Source organism: Equus caballus, chromosome 6 (assembly GCF_041296265.1).
Source record: "Equus caballus isolate H_3958 breed thoroughbred chromosome 6, TB-T2T, whole genome shotgun sequence".
Taxonomy (NCBI): Eukaryota; Metazoa; Chordata; class Mammalia; order Perissodactyla; family Equidae; genus Equus; species Equus caballus.
In genome coordinates this window covers 41,821,636-41,834,726 of record NC_091689.1, presented here as the reverse complement: position 1 = coordinate 41,834,726, position 13,091 = coordinate 41,821,636, and the positions used below count along the sequence as shown (strand labels likewise).

General features: G+C 44.3%; 2 protein-coding genes across 9 annotated transcripts in view; one reads left to right on the top strand and one right to left on the bottom strand.

Moving 5' to 3' along the window:
• The window catches only part of ADIPOR2 (adiponectin receptor 2), a 126,219-nt gene extending 118,820 nt beyond the window's left edge, over positions 1-7,399 (top strand). For 7 of the 8 annotated variants that reach the window (XM_023642181.2, XM_070269131.1, XM_070269129.1 and 4 more), the window contains exons 6-8: positions 98-285; positions 2,519-2,712; positions 4,508-7,399. In XM_023642181.2, the coding sequence (XP_023497949.1) occupies positions 98-285; positions 2,519-2,712; positions 4,508-4,636 (511 nt within the window). In that variant the 3' untranslated portion in view covers positions 4,637-7,399. 8 annotated transcript variants of the gene reach the window in all.
• Positions 7,400-10,837: 3,438 nt separating this feature from the next.
• Positions 10,838-13,091, bottom strand: part of CACNA2D4 (calcium voltage-gated channel auxiliary subunit alpha2delta 4) — a 105,431-nt gene continuing 103,177 nt past the window's right edge. Inside the window, exons 36-38 of the mRNA XM_023642900.2 lie at positions 12,780-12,892; positions 12,400-12,482; positions 10,838-11,642 (exon numbers count right to left, since the gene is read on the bottom strand). Coding sequence (XP_023498668.1) covers positions 11,538-11,642; positions 12,400-12,482; positions 12,780-12,892 — 301 coding nt within the window. The 3' untranslated portion in view covers positions 10,838-11,537. The remainder of the gene's footprint in view (positions 11,643-12,399; positions 12,483-12,779; positions 12,893-13,091) is intronic.

Here is a 13,091-nt window from a genome sequence, read left to right as displayed (position 1 = left end):
TTAGCTGTTATTGCTACCTCATGTCATGGGGGATTAATTAGAACCTATAGTGGGCAATAATTATTAAGATTAAATGGATTTTTTTTCCCTATCTTAGGCTGGATTACTCTGGTATTGCTCTTCTGATTATGGGAAGTTTCGTTCCTTGGCTTTATTATTCTTTCTACTGTAACCCACAACCTTGCTTCATCTACTTGATTGTCATCTGTGTGCTGGGCATCGCAGCCATTATAGTCTCTCAGTGGGACATGTTTGCCACCCCTCAGTATCGAGGAGTAAGAGCAGGTAAGAGTACGTGGATGTTTTCCGCTGGACATTCACTTATTTACCAGTCATTTATTATTAAAGGTCTGCCATTTGCCAAGCATTATGCTATGTACTTGTGATGCAAAGATGAGTAAATCACAGTTCCTATTCTTGAGGGGCTTTTAATGTACTGTTGTTCATTAGTTATCTTAAACTGTTAGAGTGGAGGGGCAGTGGTGAGCTGTATGAGCTGATGAGTATTTTGGGCAGTGTAGTTTACTTGAGTTTATGGTCATACCCTGTCCGTAAGGCAGTGGCTCTGTAAACTTTGTAAAATGAACAAGATTCTTCTTACTCTCTCAGCTTGGCGTGTACTTTTTGTAGTGATTGGTTTTTGTGTTGTCATTTTTTGTTTTGTATTTTTATTTTAAAATGTGTAATCTGCTTAGGTGAATAAGACTTCATACTGGTTGTGTTCTACTATAGTGGGCACCATACATCTCTTCTGATATAGATAGAGAGGCTCTTTATTGTTAGGATAATGCCTGTTTAACTGGAGAGCCTGTGAAAAGCCAAAAGCCTCTGGGGGCCTAGGTTGAGCCTTCCTGTAGGAGTATGGTGTTAACAGAGACATGTTTTGTCTCCCACAGGACTGGCAACTCCTTGTGGCCAGGGCTGTGTCTTCAATTTTCTCTCCCCAGCAACAAACGCAGTGCCTACTGAGAATGAACAAGAAGTATTAAAAGGAATATTTTTCCTTTCAACCTTGTTTTAAAAAAAGCCATTTAGTATTAAAATCTAAGCCATGGTTCATCTGCGGTTACCTAAAAGATTAGAGGTTAGAATTAACTTCATGTTAATGACCACTATTATAACACTACCCTCTTCCCTTTTTAAGTGTTTATATGAGCCACATGAGCAGTGGTCAGGGTTGACTTTCAGTAGTGTATTGAACTGTGGTGTTAAGCCTGCCTGAGCGCGTGAGATAAGAACATCTTTGCTGAGTAGAGCTGAACATCCTGCTATTTATACACATCAGAAGAACCAAGTTCCCGAGCCTTTGCCTTAGACAATGATAAGCAAGACCATTAGCAGCCTTTGCTTAGCATGTAGCGGAAAAGAATAAGTGAAAGCACAGGATCGTGATGATGTTTCTTTAGTGAGGAGTAGAGGTAGGCAATAGTTTTTATTTAGGTCTGCTTGATTCCTTTCTTTTGTGAGATGAACATTGCCGTTCTCCCTTCCTCTTGTAAATGCCCATTTTATTTATGAGTATGCATACGGGCATAGATATATTGTTGCATACCAGGAGCTTATTTGGTAATGTCCAAAGCAAATAATAGGTTCCTTGTCTTTTGAGAAAGCTTACCAAATGACAGTTTGTTTTGCAAAGGTCATTCTTAACTCTTTGTGTCAAAATGCAGGAGCAGTTACTGGCTGCTGTGCTAAGTTCCTGTGGTGCTTTGGTTGACAACAGATTTCAAAGTGGTTTTAGATCAGTTACCTCCAAACTTTTTTGATCATGACATTTTCTCTTACAACCCTAAACACATGTATATACGCATAAATTCACATATATATAAATTAGAAAACTTTTACAAACTAGTTCTTAACCCTCCACTTGTGACACAGTCTGGTATTTTTTATTTTACTCTAGTTCATTAAAAAAAAAAATGCTGAGCCAGACTCACTTCATTGATCTTATAACCTAGGTGATATCCAGAAGTTTGAAAACCACTGCTGTAGATGATTCTGAAGGCAGTAGGGTTGTGGTGTCGTGATTCTGATAGACTTCTGTACCTGATTGGTACTTTTGGAAGCTTGTCTCTCTCTCATTCCACCCCACTCCCACCCTAGGAATGTCTGTTGCTTCAGAGGGAAGATAAAATATGTAAAATTACTCTGTATCGTAATCTGTATATTGAGGCAGCATGTAGGGACGTTTAAACAAACTCCTAAGGCTGCCTATTCCTAAAACGCTTAGCAACATAATTCTAAGTCCTTCGAGGACTACTGACTTGTTAAGCTAAGCCTCTCTCAGCAGGAGAATCCTTGTGATTATAAATAGCTCCATCTTTTAGAACATAGCTGTGCTTTCTTGTGTAGCAGTATCCCAGAGTTTGAAGAACCTTCTTTTTCCTTTCAAACAAGAAGCTAATGTTTCATCCTATTTTAATGATTCAGTTTACAGAATTACCAGTACTGTGCTGTAATGGTGAATTCTTCCTTACTTCTCATGCATTTTTACTTAATCTTTTCTTGTGATTCATAGGAGTGTTTTTGGGCCTAGGCCTGAGTGGAATCATTCCTACTTTGCACTATGTCATCTCGGAGGGATTCCTGAAGGCTGCTACCATAGGACAGATTGGCTGGTTGATGCTGATGGCCAGCCTCTATATCACGGGAGCTGCCCTGTATGCTGCCCGCATCCCTGAGCGCTTCTTTCCTGGCAAGTGTGACATCTGGGTAAGTATGATCAGGAGTAGTTAATGTGGATACATATATGCCTGTTAGAGGGTTACTGGCAGACTGGGAAGTGAAATAATTGAAAAAGTTTTAGACTCAAAATTGAGAGAGCTGTACTCTAGTCCTAACTCTCCTTCATTAGTTCTGTTTCTCTGGACAATCAGCACAATAATAACTAGTATTTATTGAGCGCTTACTAGGTGCCCAGTGCAGTACTGAGTGAATACTTCACACAGATTACCTCATTTAATGCATTGGCCCTAGGAGGTGTAACACCTGTTATTAAGGTTTCATTTTACAGATTAGGAAATGAGGCTTAGAGAGATTAGGTAACTTGTCTAACGTGCCTGGCTGTTAAGTAGTAGGAGTGGAATTTGCATCAAGCTTGGCTGATATCAAGAGTCTGTGCTCCTGTATGCTGCACTGTACAGGCAAGGCATCTAGTCATGCTTTGTCTTGGTTTCCTCGTTTATGAAATTAGGGTAATAGACCAGATTTTTACCAGAGTCCTTTTTGATACCAAAATTCAGTGATTTGTAATGAGAAATTGAGTACTTATGGTTGGACGAGGACGTAGAGATAACTGGATTGTGATTAATGGTAAGAGAAGGGGAAAAGAAAATATAAGGAGACCAGTAGATGAAAATTTGATAACTGAAGATGGCCTGAAACATTTTTAATAGTACACCGTTGGAGGGTGGTTTGAAGTGAAGTGTGACCTTTACAATTCTGTTCCTTAGCCTGTTGCTGATTATTGTAGACTAAGCTGATTATGTAGTCCCTTTAAAGTTTAGTTTAGCTATCTGTAACATGAAGATATTGCAAATTTAGGCAATCTTTTGAGCTTCAGATTGACTAATTTGTCTTTCTGAGATTGCCTCATCATAATTTTGACATTGATGTGGAGAGCTTTTTACCTTTCCCCCCTTTTTGGGAGAATGAATCCCCTTTGGTTTCCTAGGAAACGTCTTTTGGGACATGATTTTCGGATCCTCCTTGTTTACATTTCTAAAACAGTGTCTTTCCCTTGATAAATGCTGTTTTGCCACTGTACTTGTTCATTTTGAAACTATAATGAGAGAAAAGTGTAATTTTTGAAAATGATGTTTGGTGCACTGAGCAATTGATAACCCCTTTTAAGATACGAACTAGCAATCAACAGAACAGATTAAATCAGAAATAATAACACATGCCTGTAGACCAGCTTCTGACTTGAGAAGGAAGTGAAAAAAGCCCTGCTTTCCTAGTCTTTTGATAGAGTATGTTGTTCATGTAATTCCAGAGTCTTAGAGCTGAAGGAAACTCTAGCCCCCATGTTTTAACCTTCCACCCAATCCTGGAAATCCCTTCAGTGTTTCTAACAGAGAGCAACATTTAAATGACCATAGCTTTAGTGCTTTAGTCCACATCAAAAACTACCATCAGCAATGAGGAAAGGCAGCCCTATGTCTAACCATGGCCACTGCTAGGCATCAGGGAATCCGTGGGGCTTTTGTGGTCTGTCGGCAAGAGAGTCTGTGTATGTCATTTGCCCCTGGGTTCACCAGATACTCTAGCACATTTCCAGGTTAAGAACTTACTGGCAGCACCTTGATTTCTTTGGGGGCAGCCAACCTTCCATTCAGCAGAATGTGATATGCCTAATAGATGTTCCCAGATCTGTGGACGCCTCAAATTTGAACTCTGTCACATCCATTCCCTGCCTCTGCTCAGCATAAATGATCTTAAGAATCTTTAGTGTTCTTTTAATAATGTATGGCTTTCTCTACCCCTCTCCCTTTTTCTTTGCCTCCAGTTTCACTCTCATCAGCTGTTTCACATCTTTGTGGTTGCTGGCGCTTTCGTTCACTTCCATGGTGTCTCAAACCTCCAGGAGTTCCGTTTCATGATTGGCGGAGGCTGCAGTGAAGAGGATGCACTGTGATACCTACTCGTAGCCAGGGACTGTGTGACCCTGAACCAGGGCCGGCAGCGCCTGCCGGCCTCCCTTACTGGCCATTGATGTCAGTGCCAGAGGAGCCCCAAAACTTTGACAGCCTCATGGGCTTTGTGACGCCCCAGGGGCTCCACGTGGTACACAACTGAGAAGAGAAAAACAAAAATAAATCATACCTCAAAGGATGGAGTGCATCAATTTGGAGAAAAGGAGAAATGGCCCAAACCCTGACTTATTCTTGGGATCTACCAGTTGAGAACTCTGTAAGACCCTTGGCAAACTGGCTTCTGATCCGTATCATATTTCTTTGTAGAAGATGGGGAAACAGTTTACAGGCAGTTTGTTCTTCTCCCTTTCTCTCTCCTTAAAACAATAATACAAACCAATTTAGGTGAACATTTATATCCTATTAAGAGGTGGGAGTGTGATTTTAGATGCTCTTTTGGGAGAACAAAGAAATTAATGTAAATAAGATTTCTAATTTACTGTTTAAATAAGAATTTATATAAATGTTTAAAATATAGGGGTAGGGGAGGGAGGGAGAATTTTTGTATAGAATGAAACATGCAAGTACCACACACTGTTTCAATTTTGCACAAAGTGACTATAGGAGGATCAGGTGATAGCCCCAGAATGTATAATGCCTTGGTGCACCAAGGTGCCTTCTAAAGGCTGACATTCCTTGGACCCTGGTGGGGCAGAGAGTACAGCCCCCGCCCAGTGATCACATGGCCACTCTCATGCCCGAGAGCCTTTGGGATCCTCAGGTTGAAGGAAGTGGCGTGTGTTTTCCCAGTGGAAGCAGCACCTGAACGGCTACCAGGATATGTTAGATAAAGGCTCTAGGTAAGGGGTCATTTGAGAGACTCACTTGTTTCCTGCTCTGATAGTGAACCTTTCGAAGGAGCAGAGCCACCGACTTGGGAAAGTCAGTTATGTTGCAAAGGGGTGGTGGAGACAGTAGGAGGAGCTCTGGAAATGTTAGCACACGTGCTGATCTGAGTACTTCCTGGCATCCTGTTCACAAGTTTGTTATGATTTTTATCTGATTGTAGGAATGTGAGAGTTCTCCATATCCTTCATATGGAGCTCTGGAACTTTCCCTCTGTTAGAATCACTGCCCTATGTACCCTTCTTCCTCCTGGGAATAAAGATTGATCTTTCCCTGGCATCACAGCTCTTCACATGGAGCCAGCCGCAGAAGAGATCCTGACTTGTCCAGGGGTCTCCTGAGCTCATTTCATAGGTTAGGAGAACACTTCCTTTGGATTAGGAAAGATGAGTTTCACCTCTGGTACACTGTCTTGGTAAGTCTAGGTGTGACCAACACCTCAGCTCTCATTGGACGAGAAAGCCAGGAGAAATCTTGTAAAGCAGGGTCCAGTACCCACCATGGAGTTGTCAGCATTCCTTGAACCCCAGTTTTTAGGGATAGCGTAGTGGGAAGTTTTAAAAGGAAATTGTATGTTATTGCCAGGGAGTCTGGTAGAATCGTTAAAGCTCTATCTTTAAAGACCTGCTAGAAGTGAAAAAAAAGATTGCTTATGTCGCAGAGGTGTGCCCGTTTATGGTGTCAGGGAGAGTGGTGAGGGGATCTGGTTTATAGAATTCCGAGCTTGGCTCATAGGTGAATCAGCAAAATAGCAGTGGATTCTTAGGCTACTTACTGTCATCTAAGACTTCAGGTGATTAAATTACATCCTGGGGATTGGGAATATTAGAACTAAACATCAAGGCCCTAAGCTTGGGAACTGACTTTCTCAAGTGGGTGTTTGAGAATATGGGACGGGTCTCCTATTTATTCGGTATAGAGTTTTCTTGGTTATTTTTCTCCCTTCTCTCCCCTTCCAGTCTCAGCGAAAGCTGGGAACCAGGAAGAAAGAATCTGTCGTAGAACTTGGAAAGAACTTAAGAGGATTTTGGTTCTGGATGAGGTCACTGCCCCGGGTGCTAGGTGGACCCAGCAAAAGACTCAGTGGGTGAACTACTGTAGTGCCTGACAGAATAAAGAACAGTATTACTCCCTTTGAGAAAACACAGTCAGCTGGACAGTGGCCATCTGAAAGGATGCTCACTTAGTTTCTTGGAAACAACAGCACATATCAGAAGCCAGACTTGCTCTTTGGTCATGCACTTTGGGACACAGGGTATAAGATGCAGCCCTGTAACACTACCAACAGAAGTGGCAGTCTCTGAGCCCAGTCACCACCCCACACCCAAAGGAGGAGCTGAATCTGGTTCAACATAGCACAAACCCTTAGGAAAAAGGAAAATAGCAATGATGTATAATCCAGTAAAAATCTTCCTTTTTAGAGTGTGTGTGTGCGCGTGCCTGTGTGCGTGTGCCCATTTGTGTGTGTTGTCTATGTGCAGCTCACTACCAACAGCCTCACTGTGCACTTGGTCTGACAGTGCTCGCTGAGAACTCTCACCAGGCTGGCGCCTGAACGCCTTACTCTCAGCACTCAGAGGCTTGCTTGCTCTGTGCAGATTTTTAATTTCCTTTTTTGGCCCCAGGCTGGTTAGGTGGTTAGGACCTCCACAGCTTCATTCTTTCACCATTAAATAGTGGCCTTTTTCAGTATTTCCCCCTTTCCCTTTATAAATTGCTGAAGCCACAAAGCACATTTTTGGGGATCATACAAGCTTGGGGTTCCAGAAAGGCATCTGTGTGACGGTTCCATTCACCATGAAATTTCCCTACTTGCTGTATTCTCAACTTCTAATAAAAAGAACCAAATGGAATATGAACTTTTGTTGTGTATTTTTTTACTGTCTCAGTTTACCTCCCAATAGCTTTTGGCACTTCTTACTTGAAGCTTAAGAAATTCTCAAAAACTTCCCAATCTGAAGGCACAAATCAGAGTGCTTATGCCCAATTCACTCTTCCCCACCTTCCTTATGCTTTCATCATAACTGGGACCAGGGTTAGAATGGAGAGGAGAGCTAACTCCAAAAGGCGGTTCCTAATTTACTATTAAGGTGTGTAAAAATAATAAAAATAATATAATGAACACCATATGCAAAGGGGTGTGTTTAAAGGACTCTTGATATCTCATATAATCATAACCACCACGCTATGAACTGATCAGTATTATTTCACTCTCATTTCATGGATGAGGAAACAAGCTTAGAAGGGCAAAATCGGACTCTTGCCAGCACTCTAAGAAGAAAATTCAGATTAAATTACCTCATTATATTGACTTAAAGGTTTTGGGGTTTGTTAACCCTTGTATGTGATTTAAGGAAGGAGAAGAGTCCCAGTCCTTTTGCCTTAGGTAAATTTAGTTTTTCCAGGGGAATTTCCAGTATTTGGATAATACGTCCATTCTGATTTCTCATTTTTAAGGATAGGTAGAACTTTAGGGTTTCCCTATAACTTATCCAGGTATAGACCACTGGATTGCATTCACTCAATGAAGAATAAGCTGAGACATACAAATAACCCACTGGGTTTTTTCTAGTTTTTTGCTAAAAGCTGTCTATATGCTCCCTTTCTCAGGTGATGTCTGTGGATATTGGAAATAAATGAGGACAAGTTTGAATTTTGACTTTATAAAATGCTAGGGCTCTGGGTGCTCTAGAGAAGCCTTTGGGCAATGTTGCTTTAAAATTATTCCAGAAAAAATATCCTTGTCTCAAGCATATTTTGCTTCAGTTGTAGCACATTCTGTATTTTCCTTCCCTCAGTGTGCATGGACTGTTGACCCCCACTCCCTGTGTCCTAATGTATGAAGCTTTCTGCCTTCAACTATTGGACTTGTGAAAACAAGGTCAGTGTGGCTCTTGTAACCTCTGCTTGTGACGGCACAGAGCGGGGATCAGGGAAGCCCAGGAAGCAGGGACTCCAGCTGCGGGATGCCCACCTACCATCCCTGGGCCGCTATGCTGACCTAGAAAGAGTGAGGTTCAGAGTTCAGTTCTGCCACTTGCCAGGTGACAAAGGCCAGAAGTCATTTATTTCCCTAGCCTCTGCTTTCTCACCTGTTAAAATGGGGCTTATAAAATAGCCTTTGCATCTTTCACTGAGATGCTGTGGCTCTTACAGATCAACATTTCTCAAACTTTCCATAGTGATTGGCGTTTCTGCCAAACTCTTGCTCTAAATCCTCCCTTTTGTGGTCTGCAACCCTCTCTCCCAAATGTACTTTTCTGACTTTAAGATATGTCCACTCTCTTGCCCTCCTGAACCAAAACTTCACTTAGCATTATGCAGTGATTGTTGAAACATTTTAACCTGAAAGTACTTCTATTAAAACAAAATTATTAGGTGGATTTAGTAGTTAATATATTCCCCTGGTAGCCTTGAGTTCTTGGTTATCCAAAGGCTTGCAACATTTATAAGAAAAGGAATTTCAAGATTCTGTCTCCCAGAATCTTGTCATTTATTAAATGACCTTCATTTTAACTTTGCTTCTCTGAAATCAAGATGATGGCTCTTTAGTTTGAGCCAGGCTGCCACCTGCTGTCCTTTGGTGGTTCTGTTAAAAGTAGAAAGAGGAAGAATAGTTCTGACCTCTGAATCAAAGGAATATTCTGCTCTCCCAGGTAAAGAGCAAGGTTAGTTTGTCAGAAATGGTTTTTCCTTCCATTGGTTCTGAAAGGGATTTCCAGATTTTATAGTTCACTCCTGGCCATGCAGAGGCAGAGGGATGAAACAGACACAAGGCTGGGAGCTGCCCCAGCACTTCCTAAGCTTGGTTTGTAAATTATGTGATCAAGCTAGTTGATAAGTTTGCCTGAAAATGTTCTCTCTGGTTGGGTGGGGAAGAGCCTTTTCAAAAGACAACACTGGATTCCTGTCCTAGAGAGACAAGCAGGCGGTGTTCAGGAGTCAGTAGTTAAGGTCAGATGCTGTTGGAGGCCAGAACATTTATCAGTGCCTCAGAAAGGCATGTGGGTGGCCATGGGCCCTTGCAGGGAGGGGCTGGAGCACCTGTTAAGAAGTGCCCTGCTGCCCTGCCTGCCAACGATGAGGTCTTTTGAGCTATGGCAGGCAGAGGGGCTGGGGAAAAAGCTCCCCGCTGCTCTCTCGCTCACCTGCGACCTTGCTGTTGCTCTGGCATCCAGACTCTAAGTTCTTTGTCCCTCCTGCATGAAACAAGTTCAAATGATGACAGTAGTTAATGTGTCATTAGTGCTTTCTAGATGCCAGGCAGTTTCAGGCACGTTATAGGAATATCACATTCAAACCTCATAATACTCTTCCAACGATTTGGAGCCAATTTTGTAACTGTGCTTCAGTTTCCTGGTCTATAAGATGGGGTTGATACTAGTACCTACTTCAGAGGGTGGTTGTGAGGATTCAGGAAGTTAATGCCTGTTATTGACTTGGTCCGTGTAAACCTTAGCTCTTCCTAGCGTTACTGTGCTGCTTAAGCTGGCTGAGTCAATCCCTTCTCTCCTCTGAGGCTCGACTTCTTCAGCTGGAAACAGTCTGTTACTGCTTCCCTCACAGGGTTGTTGTGAGACTTAAATGGTAATGAAAGTAGCATCGTATAATCGATGCTGTCAGGCGCTTTACAGATATCACAATGAGTGTGTTTTACAGAGCTGGCCTACTCTAGAGAGAAGTCGGGCCATTGCTGGTGGGAAACTTGTACTGTGAGGTGTGAAGGGCTAGACGGGTCCCCGAGGCCCTGCACGCCATCCACGCTTATCATGGGGCTTGGCTGGACCTCCTCAGTGGTTAAGCTTAAAGATCTGGGGTCCCCAGAATGTGTACACAGTTCTGCCTTCACAGTGGAGATGGCCGTCTCTTAGGAGCCAGGTCTGAGGGGGAGGGAGGAGGCAGTCCCCGGGCCTCGAGACCCTGGGGGAGGTGTGAATGTGGATAGTGAGTTCCCAGATATAGCTCTCTTTCTGGTGGACTCTGCTTTGGAAATTGGAATGTTCTCAAACGTTCCAACCCCAGGGACAAAATCAGGTGCTCGTTTTGTAGATTAGTGGCCAGAAAAGGACCACCATGCGACCTAGACCTCCCTGGGCATCTGGAACCAGCCCTCAGGAGACCCGTCACCATACCACTGTGAAGGACCACCCTTCCCAGGGACCTCTCTGCTTGGCTGCAGCTATTCCTGCCACCGCCCCTGGACTTGCATCATCTTCCAGTGCAGCGGCTGGATGTTTCACTCTCTTGGCTTTTTCTTAGAGACATGCAAAAGTTCCTTTAACTTAGGGCTTTGCAAAGACGTTTTTAGAAGGTTTTTAATAGCAACAGTTTGCAGACATCACATACAGCCATGTTGATGTAAAAGGATTTAATACCTTTTCCTATTCTGGGTCTTTCCCATTACTATTCACTTTCTTGCCTTTTTCTCCTCACTCTCTCTCTCACACACACAGTTAGATCTCTGAGCAGCAGCTAGGAAACTGAGCTGCCTCCACCATGCATCTCACTTTGAGGAAGCTCTGTTTCAGGGGGGCACATGTTCTTGCCTTCATCTCACTTCTGCCCTTGGCCTCATTCTACTGCTCCCTCTTAGTACCTTTAAGTCCTCGGATTCAACTGAATGAACAGGTTCCTTAGAAACAGCTGACCCTTTCTTTGGCTGGGTCTGGACTTCTGGCGAATAGATGCAACTAAATTCTTTTGTCTTGGTCCAAGTTGAGCTCATGCTGGACTCCCGAAGAGGAGGTAGGAAGGATGGGAGGATGCCCATTGATACTTGGGGTGGATGGTACCAGGAACCCTGGAAGGTCTTGGGGAAGTGGTTTCTGGTTTCATCCAGCAATCTCAGGAGGCAGTGACCATTAGCCCAAGAAAGAGATGAGCATTGACCCACATGTAACCCAACTGTAGTGAGCTGAATCCCACATCAGTTGCTGACTCTTTAGAATGTCTCTGGATGGATCACCTTGTCAAAACAGGAGTCAGACTGGCTGGGTGTCACCACAGCAGCTGGGGTGGTAGCACCCAGGCACACAGAGGCAGCAGGAGCAGGGTGAATGAAGCTGAGGTGTCTGAAGTGCCGCCACAGTCCTGGGCATTCTCCTGCAAACCCAGAGCAGAGATGAGGGGGCAGCATTCAAGATGAGGTAACCATCCCAGCCAGAGGAGGTAAGGAATAGGGAGGAGGGTCTCTGGGACCAATAAGGGCCCAAAACCTGGGGAAATGGGTAAGTCCCAGAAAGTGAAGGAAGCTCTGCCACCTTTCCTAGACCCTCACCTTTTAGGGGAAAGTAGAGGCTGTACACTCAGCTCAAGAGCCGGGCTCAAGCCTCTGCTTGCCCTCCGTCTTGGAGTGCGTGTGAGGTCATCCTCTTAAAATGACTTCAGGAAAGCCATTGACTCTGGGAGCACTTTGATGTGAGTTACTTGTGGCAGCCATATCCAGCAACGATGATACTGGGTATAAAGCGCCCAGTTCAGGGCCTGCCACGTGGTGGGGGCTCACCATTAGTAATATGCACATAAGGTTTCCTCCTATTTGCTCAGATCATTCAAAGCGAAGCCCAGCTGCAATGAGGACAATAGGAGGAAGCTGTGTTTTAATTCACTGAGGGCCCAAACCCTGGGAAATGTGGACCTCTTTATAGAGGCACCCTGGGATCCGGGTTGCCTTGGTACTTGAATGACACGGGGGCCTAAATGTGAATGCGTGTGTTTGGATATGTTCCAAGGAGGTGCACAAGTACTGCTGCCTTCATAAGTGTCCAGACGCATCATATCTGCCAGTGCACAGACAGTCACAGAGCTGAGGACCCAGGATGAAGGCCAAGGCCCACTCCTCACCCCGCCGAGTCCCTACCTCTGGATGGAAGGCGTGGCAGGAACCTGGTCGCCGGCGGAGCTTCTGGGAACGCATCCTGTCACACTTGACAGAGGCGTTATGTGCAGAATTCACTGTTAAGGCGAATGAATACCTCACAACAGGAAGTGATTCTGGAGACTTAAGTTCTGGAAGAACCTACCCTGGTGGGACCTGCTGCCTTGCAAGTGGCTTCTGGGGTCAGGAGGTAGCACCAAGGGGCCTGGGAGAAGGATTGGAGAACAAATAATGGTGTGGGGGAGGGTGGGCTGGTGGGGGTGAGGAAGGCTGACCTCTGTCTCAAAATCTGAGCCCCTCAATGACATCCCCTCCATGTCCACCCAGCCCTCCCCCCGTCCTCTGGAGGACTGGAAGGATATATTTGACTTCGGTAGCCTCCTGCAGGATGAGCGGGAAGATGCTACAGTCACAGGTGGTGTCTGTCACCAGGAGGAGAAGGTTGCTATTGGGAATCTGTTGCATCACAAAGATCCTGCAGTAAAGAGAGAGGTGGGTTCGTGGAACTTCTCCACGGCAGGCTTGACATTGGGCTTCTAGGGAAAGAACTTCTGGACACTTACTAGCGTGGAGTTGGGGTGGCAGGGGAAGGAATGAGGCAGGTCAGATTAGGGGCAAGTAGAGGAACAATCCTGGGCAACTGACTCATCCTATTGGCTTATTTTACCCACAAG